Source organism: Aphanomyces invadans (assembly GCF_000520115.1).
Source record: "Aphanomyces invadans strain NJM9701 unplaced genomic scaffold supercont1.16, whole genome shotgun sequence".
NCBI lineage: Eukaryota > Oomycota > Saprolegniomycetes > Saprolegniales > Verrucalvaceae > Aphanomyces > Aphanomyces invadans.
Window position 1 is genome coordinate 694,521 of NW_008580161.1, and position 12,172 is coordinate 706,692.

The 12,172-nt window shown below is 57.1% G+C and overlaps 4 protein-coding genes across 4 annotated transcripts; 2 read left to right on the forward strand and 2 right to left on the reverse strand.

Moving 5' to 3' along the window:
• Window positions 1–1,790: 1,790 nt before the first annotated feature.
• Window positions 1,791–2,425, reverse strand: H310_08155 (hypothetical protein). Its single transcript, XM_008873811.1, has one exon. It carries the CDS (start codon window positions 2,351–2,353, stop codon window positions 1,964–1,966), a length of 390 nt encoding a protein of 129 aa, XP_008872033.1. The 5' UTR covers window positions 2,354–2,425; the 3' UTR covers window positions 1,791–1,963.
• A 1,182-nt stretch (window positions 2,426–3,607) lies between these two features.
• On the forward strand, window positions 3,608–4,712 carry H310_08156 (hypothetical protein). The gene has a single exon (XM_008873812.1). It carries the CDS (start codon window positions 3,656–3,658, stop codon window positions 4,244–4,246), a length of 591 nt encoding a protein of 196 aa, XP_008872034.1. The 5' UTR covers window positions 3,608–3,655; the 3' UTR covers window positions 4,247–4,712.
• A 184-nt stretch (window positions 4,713–4,896) lies between these two features.
• Window positions 4,897–8,390, forward strand: H310_08157 (hypothetical protein; the record flags this gene model as incomplete). Its single annotated transcript, XM_008873813.1, has 5 exons — window positions 4,897–5,147; window positions 5,193–5,542; window positions 5,597–6,129; window positions 7,426–7,734; window positions 7,776–8,390. 5 exons carry the CDS (start codon window positions 4,897–4,899, stop codon window positions 8,388–8,390), a joined length of 2,058 nt encoding a protein of 685 aa, XP_008872035.1.
• A 110-nt stretch (window positions 8,391–8,500) lies between these two features.
• On the reverse strand, window positions 8,501–9,535 carry H310_08158 (CAMK/CAMKL protein kinase). Its single transcript, XM_008873814.1, has one exon. It carries the CDS (start codon window positions 9,467–9,469, stop codon window positions 8,567–8,569), a length of 903 nt encoding a protein of 300 aa, XP_008872036.1. The 5' UTR covers window positions 9,470–9,535; the 3' UTR covers window positions 8,501–8,566.
• Between the last annotated feature and the right edge of the window lie 2,637 nt (window positions 9,536–12,172).

Below are 12,172 nucleotides of genomic sequence, written 5' to 3' on the forward strand. Positions count from 1 at the left end.
GAGCAATCTTCTTTTCCACAGCAATGGTCGTCTTGTTCATTGCGCTGCGAAGCGTTGTGGTTGAAGTTTTGTCAAGCGACACATATTTGCGGAATGTGTCGTCTTCAACAATTGAGAGAGGAAGATGCTTCGCGACGATCATGTCCATCCAACCGAAAAGGGTCGTTGCCTTGTGGGAAACGTAGACGTCGAAGGGAGAAGGGTGTTGGATTGCTTGCGAGGCGTCGAAAATTGCTTGAAAGTTGTGGTGAACGGAGGTCAGGTGGCTCATGAGGTTTGAGACTCCCTTAGATCGCTGCTGGGAGATTGCCTTGAGGCACTGCCGACATTCAAACTTTTGCCCGTCAATTGGTTTGAAAAAGTAACCGGCGATTGCAACATTTGAGCTTGGTGGCCTCATGATGTATAATGCCAGAATGATCGTTTGAGTGATGTATCTGTACATTTTAGAACCATTGGTGGCTGTTGCCCTGCTAAAAAGATTGGATGCAGTTGCCCTCCTTATGGCCAGGGTGATCATGATTCACCCTCCATATGGCCCTGTTCACTCAACCTCACCCTCCCTAGGGAAGGGGCAAAGAGGGCCCCTAGGGGATTCTCTCCCTAGGCATTTCGGAGCTCTGTCTGCGGGTCGGACCTTGTCGGTTCATGTTTAGATTAACAGGGCCAAATCATGCCCCTCCGAACGACTAAAATGGCACAGATACTCCGCAAACTTGATTCAACGAGATCTTCAGAGCATTCATCCACGAAGCGTCGCGACAGACCACCCAGATCCGATGCTCTTGCCTACGTCCATCGTGCGTATGAGCAGTGACGGTTGAGGCGGCGGTAACGGAAGACGCAGTAGTGGAAGACTGATGCTGCTCCGCGACGCCGCTGTGCCGCGCCAGTTTGATCACGGGCGATGGCTAACTTCCATCTTTGTGTTTTGCCACCATGCGTCATGCGGTTCCAGCCATACCTCGACGACGGCAGTACTTGAATATCGAACGCTGCCCATTGATTCCCGGATTCCGCGCGGGAGAATGCATGCATTTCGGTCCTCGACGTTTGGGACGGCCTACCTTGAGGCTTCCAAGTTGGCACTTGACGTCGTTGTGTGAAGCGATGCTTGCGCACTCGGAAGGGTGACGAGGCTGGGATCAACGTGGAGATCCTGCGCGCATCGTGAGTTCGCTCGCCCGTGAGAGAGATATCCCCATGGGACGATTGAAATATGTGCGGGTCGGCGAGACATGCAAGTTGCCAACAGGTACCTCCTCTGCTGAGCTAGCCCGATTTGAGGCGACCTCCGTCGTCACGAGTGTTCTGTTGTATGCCCAGGAGAACGAAACCGATCTCGAGCGATGCCCAACACATTGCCACACGGCTTACTCGTTGCGCTCCAAGGCATAGCCATTCGGACAGACTTTTGAGCATTTGTTTGGCCATGGAGTTCGAGGAGAGCGCTTGCATTGTAGGACTAGCCTTTCCAAGCAACTTCGTGAACGCTGTTGGGAAAGAACATGCTTCGAAGGACGGTAAGCGCGCCGACAACGTTTTGCATTCGTACGTCGGGCTGTGACTCCAACGATGCCTGGCGGTTGCACCGTCGTGTCCTGGGCATTCACGTGGAGCAAACCTGTCAAGATCGACAGAGCCAAATCAAGCCCCACCGCTCAACTGTAGTGAAGGAATCGCGACTTTGATCTAAGCGTTTGGATTCAACGAGCTGTATGATGATGTCTGCCACGACAAACAAGCAGGACGATAGTCTCCGCGGCAGGATAAACGGATCCACCTGCTGTCGGCCGTGGCGAACGAGTTGCTGCGGTAGGTGCAAAGACCTCGTCACACCCCGAACCACTTGGAAGAGCATGGACGACATATTGTAGTTGCCGTGCTTGTGGTGGCGGTGGGGCCATTGACCTTCCACCATGTCCGAACAGGGGGAGGGGCAATTGCCGACACTGACTTTACCTTAAACTCGTTTGTGAGCCTCATGAGGTGGTCGTGGCATTGCCATTCCACCACGATGCCTTGCGTTCTTTGTTGTCCATCCCTTCGGGAAGGCATGGAATGAGCAACTTGTACACGTTGCAGCCCCCCTTTCTCTCTCTTCAGCCCAAATATCGTTATGGCGCAGGGGCGTGGTGCGGTGCGTGTATCGCGAAAGCCTTCGGTGGCCGGTGGGGTCGTGCAGGCAGAGGTCGTCGGCCAGCAACCTTGAACAACATTTATGCCCCCACCTCACAGCGCGGACCCGCCATCTCCCAGCTCCATGCTCACGGCCACGCCAGCGCCTCCATGAAAAGCGACGCATTGGTGCCAGAGCTCCAGTCGTGCCGTGTCCATGTGGTTTGATCGACATGGCCTTCCAACAAGAGCATCACGAGTGTAGACAGTCTCTTGAGCGCGCACGCGTTTGAAAGGTGCGTCCTGTGGATATTCAATGTGTCATGGCAACGACGCCCAAGTCTTGCCACCAAACGAATTCACGCGTAACTTTGCAATCGTCCTTGTCGCACGGGGGTCACCCACCCGATTCATTCGACGATGTTCAAGAACGAGGCGGAATACCTTGCCACTGCCGTATATACAGCGTGCCCAATCCATTGGGATGTGTAGGCAGGCGGCTTTCGATTTCCTTTCCTCGCGGCGATGGACATGATGACTTGTTTCAGACGTGGCGCAATAGGCGGGGAGAATGCATCAAGCCGGAGTTTGTAGGACATGTCATGGCTCGCTGCCACCACGAGCAATAAACCCGCTCCCTTGTGGGCCCCCTCTGCGAGGAAGTTCGCTCCATCCATTTAAAAGACGTCGTGGATGGTTGGGGGGCTGTGTTCGGGGATGGATGCGGTACAAGGCAAGCCCCGAGCGGCGCGAAAACCACTCCGTCCAAGCTCCGAGTTGGCATGGTTCGGTCGCTGCGTGTGCGACCGACCAAGCGGGTCATCGGTGAAAAATGAAGAGCCTTCGTTGGTCCACTGGCACTGGGAGCGCAAGGACACATGGGGCGGCCAACTCGTTTCGATGATCGGTCATCATGGGATGCCCACTGATACTCGACGTACGTTTTTATTCATATATACGGGGTGTGCACGGATGCACTTTACCACAAACATTTAGCCGAAACCTCTATAAACCCATTGGATCTTCCAGGCATTGCATATAAAGAGTACAGAGATATAAGGAGAGACAGTGCACAGCACACCAACGACTCCGCTCAGCGGCGACGCAGCATGCTCTGCTGTCGGCACCTTCTTGGAGACGCGCTCCTTCGTTCGAGTGGGGTCGTGAGATATGCGAAACATGGCTCCACCCGACAATCTAAACCGGACAGAGGTAGTACATCAAGTAGCCATGGCATCCCACGTGTACGAGTTCGTGCCATGGAAGAGTGGACGTTGCGTTGCGACCATGGCAACGTCCGCCACGGTGGAAGCAGCTCTGCGGCATGGAAACATGTTGACCGAGCCGGAGCGAGGCGTCGCATGCCGTCGCTTCGGGGCATGGCCTCGCGCCATGCTTCGATGTGTGGGGCGGGGTCGCCCATGTGGTATCGTCAGCCACATGTCTGTTGTGTTCAACGGGATTGTCTCTGGACGTGAAAATTTCACGCGGCAGCAGTCGTTCCCTCGCACGCCATCAAATCATTTCTCAAATCGACATGACGTCGAACGAATGCATTTTCAACTCGTGCCACAACGAGTGCGAAGCCGGGTCGTGGAAGTGCATATTCCACCGCAGCCGCGACAAGTGCAATGCCGAGAACTGCCGCAACCAGGCGTGTGGTCGGGGGTTCTGCGTGTCCCACGGGGGCAAGCGGCCGTGTGTCGCGCCGGGCTGCGACGCCAACGCCCGCATTGGTGGCCTATGCGCCCGGCACGGCCAGTCGAAGAAGAAGCGGTCGTGTGAGGTCGACGGGTGTTCCAAGTTTGCACACGCCCGCCAGCGATGTGTCGCCCATGGAGGAGGACGGCGGTGCGATGCCGACGGGTGCAAGTCGCAGTCGCGCAATGGCGGATTCTGCCAGCGCCACGGCAAGCAGCGTGCGATCCCGTCGTCCCGACAGAGAAAACCATACATGACGACCGACGCGATGGACACTAGCCCGGCCGCGGGGATTTGGAGCGAAGAATTCTTCAACGCAACTTCCATAGCCCTCCTGGAGAACTGCTCACATGACGACCAACCATTGCTCTACATGGACGAAGTCCAGCTCCTCGAGCTGTTGCTCGAAGCGACAGCCGGCAATTAATCCACCCGAATCCTATTTATGTCGCAATCCTGTCTGTGTGCTCGATCAAAAGGGACCGCGCGGGGTGCATCGAAGCCACTGCTGTGCGGCTCTCGTGAACTGCGCCACGTGGCATCTCATGGCCACGCTACATGCACACGCACGTACTGCCCATGGGATGGTGGCGTCCGTTCGTCCGTGTAAAGTCTCGTCGTCCAGTGGTTCTGAATGTCGTTTCGTGCGTGGGTGCGACAGAGTCCGATCGGTGGGTGCTCTTTCTTTCGCGATGGAGAGCTCAACAGGCGACGATCGAGGGCACGGACCTGCCGGTCGGAGCCCGCACACGCTTGGTGGTATCGCACGTCGCAATCGACAAACGAGACCTTATCTGGAGGGTGGGGTATCTGTCCAGGTGTTGGGCCCCTGCACGCACACAGCTCTCCGTGTTGAGATTGTATTTTGTCGAAGTAGCGGCGCCATCGCCCCAATTGTTCGCTTTCAATTCGTGAATCGGCATGGCGAACAACAACCGTTGCCCCACGCAGTTGTTCGAACTCTCTCTAGTTGTTCGACCGGTGGCTTCGCCCCACCCATTCGCAACTTTCGTCTGAACACGCCCCCGACGTATGCGGCGATTGCGGCCCCTTCTTCTCGTCGCGTTGGCATGCCACATGACCGCGTCTGTGTCAACGTGCGAGCCGGGCTACGGAGTGGATACGACCTCTCCCACAGGCTGCAACGAGTGCATCCAAGGGCTGTATAGCGCTGGTGGCGACGCCACGGCGTGCTTGCCCGTCAATTGCCCCGTCGGGTCCATGGCGTTTGCCCGCGCCGTCAACAAGACGGACTGCCACCCGTGTGCCCCTGGCCAGTTCAGCGCTGGCGGGCAGTCCATTTGCCACGAAGCTGACTGTCTCCCAGGGTACGTGACTGATCGTTTGGAGTTTCGATGAACCAAACGAGCTAGGTTTGAAATGCCTGTGGGCTCCAACAACCCAAACGACTGCGTCCCCTGCCAAGCCGGCATGTACAGCACTGGGGCCACAGCCATGTGCCAGCCCACGACGTGCGTGCCCGGCTTTGCTTCATCCGCGCTGAAAGCGACAGATCCCATGGCCACATGCGCTCCTTGCCCTGTGGGACACTTCGGTACCGGCAACGACGCGCAGTGCCAGCCCATGACCTGTGCTCCCGGAACGGAAGGCATTGCCATGGCCAGCACGCCGACCAACTGCACGAAATGCCCGGATGGGTCCGTCTCGACCGGCGCGGCGGAAGCTTGCACGCCATGCGAGCCGGGCTTCTTTGCCGCCTCGGGTGCGTCGTCAAGCAATCTCGATTCGACACGCTGACGGCATGGATGGCCTACAGGTGATGCCAAGTGCCAACCCGCCGCCTGTCCGCCGGGTTGGCGCGCAAACGTTCCGTCGTCTGTAGCGACGAATTGCACAGGGTGCCCGGTCGGAACTTTTTCGACGGGGGGACCGTCCATTTGTCAACCTGCGACCTGCGCCCCGGGATACTTCGCCCCCGAAGGCTCGACGAAGGCTGACAACTGCGATATATGCCCCATTGGCATGTACTCTACTGGCGGCGATGCACACTGCAAGTCCACGATGTGCCATCAAGGGTTCGGCGCCGTGGCGGGAGCGTCGGACGTGACAGGCAGCTGCGTGGCATGTGAGCCCGGTTACTACAGCTTGGGCCAAAAGTCGCCGTGTTTACCCACGGCGTGCAAGCCAGGATATGCATCCGACGTTCACGGGAATCACTTGGCGGAAGCGATGTGCACGTTGTGCCCCCAGGGCTACTACAGCGTTGGCGGCTCGGGGCAGTGCACCCCCGCCACGTGCGCGCCTGGTTTCATGCTTCCCCAGGGTGCCGCCGACGGCAACTCGAGTTGTGTACAATGCCCAGCTGGCCAATTCAGCCCAGGAGGAACGAATGCCTGCGTCGACACAACGTGTGAGCCCGGATCTGCCGCAGCAGCGGGGGCGACGAGTGCTGTTGCCGACTGCAAACCTTGCCCTGACGGATACTTTAGTCGTGGGGGCTCGACATCGTGCTCTCTAACGACTTGTGCTCCTGGCTCCAGCTCGCCTGCAGGTGAGGTCCGCATGCTTCATCCCATTTGAATAACGCATGTCGAAAACGTCAGGCGCTACGACTACGAACGGCCAGTGCACGCCCTGTGAAAAGGGGTACTTCTCTGAGGGAGCAGGCGACAAATGCCATCCCACGGAGTGCATGCCTGGAGCAGCGTCCAGCGCAGTGGGAGCGAGCGATGCAACCGCCACTTGCTTGCGCTGTGACCTCGGATTCTACAGCCAGGGCGGTTCCAACCAGTGCGCAGAATCGACGTGCATGCCTGGCTCAGCTGCGGTCGCCGGGGCCTCCGACGCCCTCGCGAACTGTACGATCTGTGATGCTGGACAGTTTTGCTCAGGCGGGGCAGCGACACCCCAACTCACCTTGTGTCTCGCTGGCCAAGCCTCGCCCCAGAGTTCTAGCCACGCCACGCACAATTGTTCAGAGTGTGCACAAGGCACGTTTAGTCCGGGGGGGTCGACGGCTTGTGCCCCCACGATCTGTCCTCCAGGTGATTTCAACAAAGTTTATCCTTTGCATGCTGCCAACTGAACGACGTGTTTCACTAGGAACGGCTGCGAGGGCGGGCGCTTCGCACGCCACGGCTCAATGTTCGCCATGTCCCCTTGGCCAGTACTCACCGGGGGGAACGATCGACTGCCAAGGGCCTACGACATGCCTCCCTGGGTTTGCTTCAACGATTGGCGCCGCCACTGTAAACGGATCGTGCGTCATCTGCGATGGGGGGTCCTTCAGCCTGGGGGGCGGGTTTTCGTGCAATGCAACTCTTTGCGAGCCTGGATACGGATCGCCTCCAGGGGCAATCGATAGCCGCGCCCAGTGTCGCGAGTGCCCGGAAGGATTTTACTCCCCTGGCCCAAACAGTGACTGCCTTCCCATGGCGTGTGCCCCCGGATCTGGCGCAAGTGGGGTCGCTGCCACGTCTCCCACCAGTTCATGTCACGTATGTCGGGCTGGGTCATTTTCTCCAGGTGGTTCCGCATCTTGCCAGCCCACGACTTGTCCAGCTGGCACAACATCCCCCAAAGTAACGTGACTGTGGTCCATTCATTGGCGCGCTCGTCCTGTTGAGTTCATTCAATCCGTTGTAGGGCGCCGACGTCATCGACAGGCAGTGCACGCCGTGCTTGGCTGGTACGTACTCGCCAGGCGGCGCCGCCACGTGCAAGCCGGCCAGTTGCCCGACTGGGTTCTCCGCTCCCCCCGGGTCGTCCACGGCCAAAGGGGACTGCATCCGTTGCGCTGTCGGGTTTTACTCTACTGGCGAGTCCACCAACTGCATTCCGTGTGGGTGTATCGCCAACACGGCGTGCTTCTCGTCCAACTCGTCGGCGTGTTCGCCGTGCCCGATTGGCACCGTCAGCTCGGGCGGGTTCCAGCAATGCTTGCCGCCTCTGGAGGTAGTCGCTTCTCGAATTGTTTGTGAACTCACCGCGTCCAGGCGACGTCCTACGTCCAAGCGCTGCTCGACTTGGATGGCTACGCTGTTGCGTACTTTAACCAGACGCTCGTGGACGCCGTCGTGGCTGGTGCGACGAGCTACATCGGCGTGCCCGTCGAGGTCGTTGAGCGCACGTCATCGTCTGCTTCGTCGTGGGAGGCACTGCACAGCGGGTCGTGCCAGATTCGACTTGCATTCGTCGCCACCAACGCGACGACGATCCCGTTGTACCGCAACTTGTCGGACGTCCTGACCACCGCCGCGTTCACCACGGCATTGCAAGCACAAGGTCTCGGGCAGCTCAAGGCCGTGCAGGTGCAGCAGCTCACAGCCATCAAGGACGGCGAAGCCCTCGACCAAACGGCGCTGGTTCCAGCGACGAGTGCCAATAATCGCACCAACAGCTTGGTCCTTGTCGGGATTGTGACGGCGGTCGTGGCCGTTGTTGTCGTGGCGGCGTTTGCGCTCCGCCTCGCCAAGTTCAATCAAACGCATGACGCGGACGATGGGCTGGTCGGGGCCATGAACAGGCCGCGCAAGGAAGTGTTTAGCCGCAGCAAGTCGAAACAGCACACAAGTGCCCCTGCCACGATCCCCCAACGACCGTACGTGTAGCCAAGTAGGTGTTTCGGTGCATAACCCAAACAACAAAAACCAACCATCGCGATCTGTTGCCGCCGCTGCCTACACGACTCGGAAAGGTGCGCTAGGTGCAAGACGACAAGACGACAAATTTGCGGAGTTTATAAGATAAGGTTCTAAGTTCTAACATGACATGCCGACAAGCGCGCTCAAGCTCCCCTTGCAACAACGCTCGTGATGGAGCACTGCCGCATGAGCGACGTGAGTTTGTCCTCGGCCGCGGCGGCGGCCAGGACAAAGCTATGGTCGCGGACTTGTGCCAAAGTCAAGCGATCGCACGGTTGGACTTGCAGCATCTGTTCCAGGAGCTCCATTACGTCCGACGACACGATCAAGCCGTATTCGTCGCAGATGCCTCGCAGACCTTTGGACTTCATGAAGCGGAAGCCAGCGTCGGCGGGCGTCGCACGGTCGAAGAGAGGCGTTCCTGTGACCATCATGAAGAGCACAATGCCGAGGCTCCAGACGTCGGCGGCGGCGGGATCGTACTCGAGGCCCATGTACATTTCAGGCGCCATGTAGAAGAACTTGCCGGCGCATTGGCGCTTGAGCGCTTTCATGTCGGACGCAAGTCCAAAATCGCCGAGTTTGCACGTGCCGTTCTTGGTCACAAACACGTTTTCCAGCGACAGGTCGCCGTGGGCAAATCCCTGTTCGTGCATGAAGGCAAGTCCGTGGACAATCTGCGAGAAACATTCTTGGGTGCGAGCCGCGCTGAGTCGATGGTCCGGCTGAGCTTCAAGTTCCATGAACAATTCGCCGCGGACGCAGTGTTCCAGGACAAAGTGGTCAAACCCACCGTCGACAAAGTCCTTGGACATTTGCAGAACATTGGGATGCCCTCCTGCGTCGCGCAGCGCTCGATACACGCGTTTTTCCATCTCTGCATCTTCCACGACTTTGACGCCGCCGACGAGTGCTTTGCGCTTCTTGGCCGCGTCGAGTTGAATGCGCTTGATCACAACGACGTCCTTGGTCTTCTTGTCTGTACACAGCAGGACTTTGCCATACAGCGCCTTTGCCAGCATCTTGTCAGTTTTGTATTGATCCATGGACACGGAAGCGCGCAAAATGCGGAATGGGCTCTCGCGTCCATGACGCCATCGCAACCTGCCAGCAGCAAAGGAAGAACATCGATCGGAGTGATGGTCAGACCAAAGTTTCGATGAAACGCTGTTTAAAACACATCTCGTGCATCACCGGATACAAAGGGGTAGTGTGTCCAATTGTTTTAAACCGTCTTTTTCTACAAACGAACCTCATTCAGCGCAGCAGCCGCGTCCACGTGCTCGTCCGAATGTGCTGGTGGCGTGCCGAGGCGAATGGCAGGCATCGCCGCCGTCGGGATTGTCGAACTGGGCGTAACAGCGTCGTTCGGCAAAGGGGAGAAGCCCCCATGCCATCGGATGGTATCGGAATCTTGGTGCGTTGAACGTTCGGGACCGTAAACACGTGGTGTCCTATTTTGCCTCCCGCCCGCCATCGGATTGAATCATGAGGGGAGGTTCGCGCGCGGAAGAGGAACGTCAAACTTGCATGGAATTTACCAGGATGATGATAATGCAGAATAGGAAGCGAGCGGACGTGATGGCAATGGAAGGCAAATGAGGCAGCGCCAGCGTCGAGTACCTGACAGCATTCCTTGATCGGATCGACACAAACATCAACGGACAAGCGACTACTCGATAGGATGCATGGCACGAGCGAGATTCTTGGTCTTGGCGTCGTTAGCATGCCCCACCAAGGTGCCTCCATCGATGATATTCTTTGGCCATGGATGTGATTTCGCCGACACCTTTCCGTGGATCGCCTTCTTCGTGGCGACGTCGTTTGCGCAAGTTTGATTCCGAGCCTGTCGTCGATTCGTAACGCCTAGGTTGAATGCTTTTCATTAAAATATTCATGTTTAAATGGGCGAAATTGGAATTAAACTTGATATTTGTAAGCACTAGGTCCCATTTATTTCAAATCATCCTGGAAATACTGATTTTATTGTGCTTTGAGGTCATCACAGCACCGACAACTTTGTTGGACGATGAGCCGAGCCAACGGACAGTCGATAGCCTTCTTCATCAAGGAGACGACTGCTTGAGGACGCTACAAGCTACCCCTTCGAGTCATCACGCCTGACGAGCTTGGTTGCACGCTCTTTGTAGAGATTTCGATCAGCATTGCTGTGGTTTCGCTCACATTAGAGGACAGTAATCCGCCAGACCGCCGATGCACACCATGCTGCGGGTTTTTAGGTGTGAGCATCACTTCCCTTGTGATCACATGCACCACTGGGCTCAATTAGAGCTTGACCTTCAAAGGTTTCGTCGAATTGGCCGGCAAGGATCCGCGTGACCAGTCCAGACGACTAAGTCTCAGCGCAGCTTCAGGTCGTGACGACTAATACAAGCGATGCCCTCAACGGAAGACGAATTGGTGATTTCGTTCGTTGGCAGGAGGAGGTGCTGGTGTTGGATGCAGTCGAGTCAACGAAGTTTCGTCGCCATCCGCATCGCAGTGTCAAGTTGTGGGTCGTTTCGACAATCGCTTGTGTCGCATGTTAGCAATGGAGTTGCAAATCTGAATGTAGCAATGGAGCACACTCGTGGCACCCGCGCCTTGCATCGCTGCCAAGATTGCCGACGAAGCGTACGGAAGCAACGTTTGCTTTCGCATCAAGGACGTCCGACAAAGGGCCACATAATTCTCAACAACTATCGTCAAGCATCATCACTTGCCGGGGGGCGGTATCCGGTATCGCTGTGCGCGAGGGAAGTGCTACCCGAGCAGCGTCTCCATCGTTTGCACGTCTTCATGGATCTTGGCGTGTAAAGGTTACGAATGCCTAGTTCAATACGAACGACTGCTCCAATGACAGCGAGCAGAGACTGAAGGCAAGGGGAGGCAGAGGTGTCGCAAGCTCGAGTCTGTGGGACCTGAGACGCGTAATATTGTGGTGTTGAGGTTGCATCTGTATGCAAGATCAAATTGGTCGGGAGGCTGATACCATGCTTGCGAGATTTTCTCAAATTTGCTGAATTCCCATCAGCGACTAGCTCATTGCATTTCATGCGAGAGCTACGACCGATCTGATGGGCAGACGTGCGGAGGAAAGCAAAAAGTGTTTCCCTTGGCGAGGGCCTTGCCCCAGCTCCCCCCCACCGAATATCCCAAGCAAGAACGTCGCCACGGTGCGCACATTCGCTCGACAACCAATTGAAAGGGCAAATTCATCCGTTGGATGCATGATGATATTGCGCGTGCTAACCAGGGTGTGTAGTGCTGTGGTGGATGGACGTTAGGCTGCCAAAGGCAAGTCGAGTCGGGCGGTGCCATGCGACGTCGACACATCGTAGCGAGGGTAAGGACAGCAATAGATTGATTTCCTGCACCTTCAACGTGTGTGTTTGAACCGGCGACGACAGCAAAATGGTCCGGAATGGATCGCAGTGGATCGCCGCGCAACTTTGGAATTTGGCGGAACTGATGGGCGGGAATGGCGCCGCAGGCGTTCAGAAAGGAAGTTTTTCAGCTTGCGCGTGCAACTGGGCGGGCTTCGTAGTGTGTGCACATGGCTTACTGTCAACAACTTTACAAGTCACTCGAATGCAATTCGCTAGGCCGGTCCATGGGCACGGCTGCCACCATCACATCCTCGCCACATGACACAGATACTGTGCCCGCAGCCGACGGCTCGTTCTTCGCCCATGTAGAGTTCGTACTGCGACGACACCGTTCGCAAACTCCCGGACACTGAGCGCCAC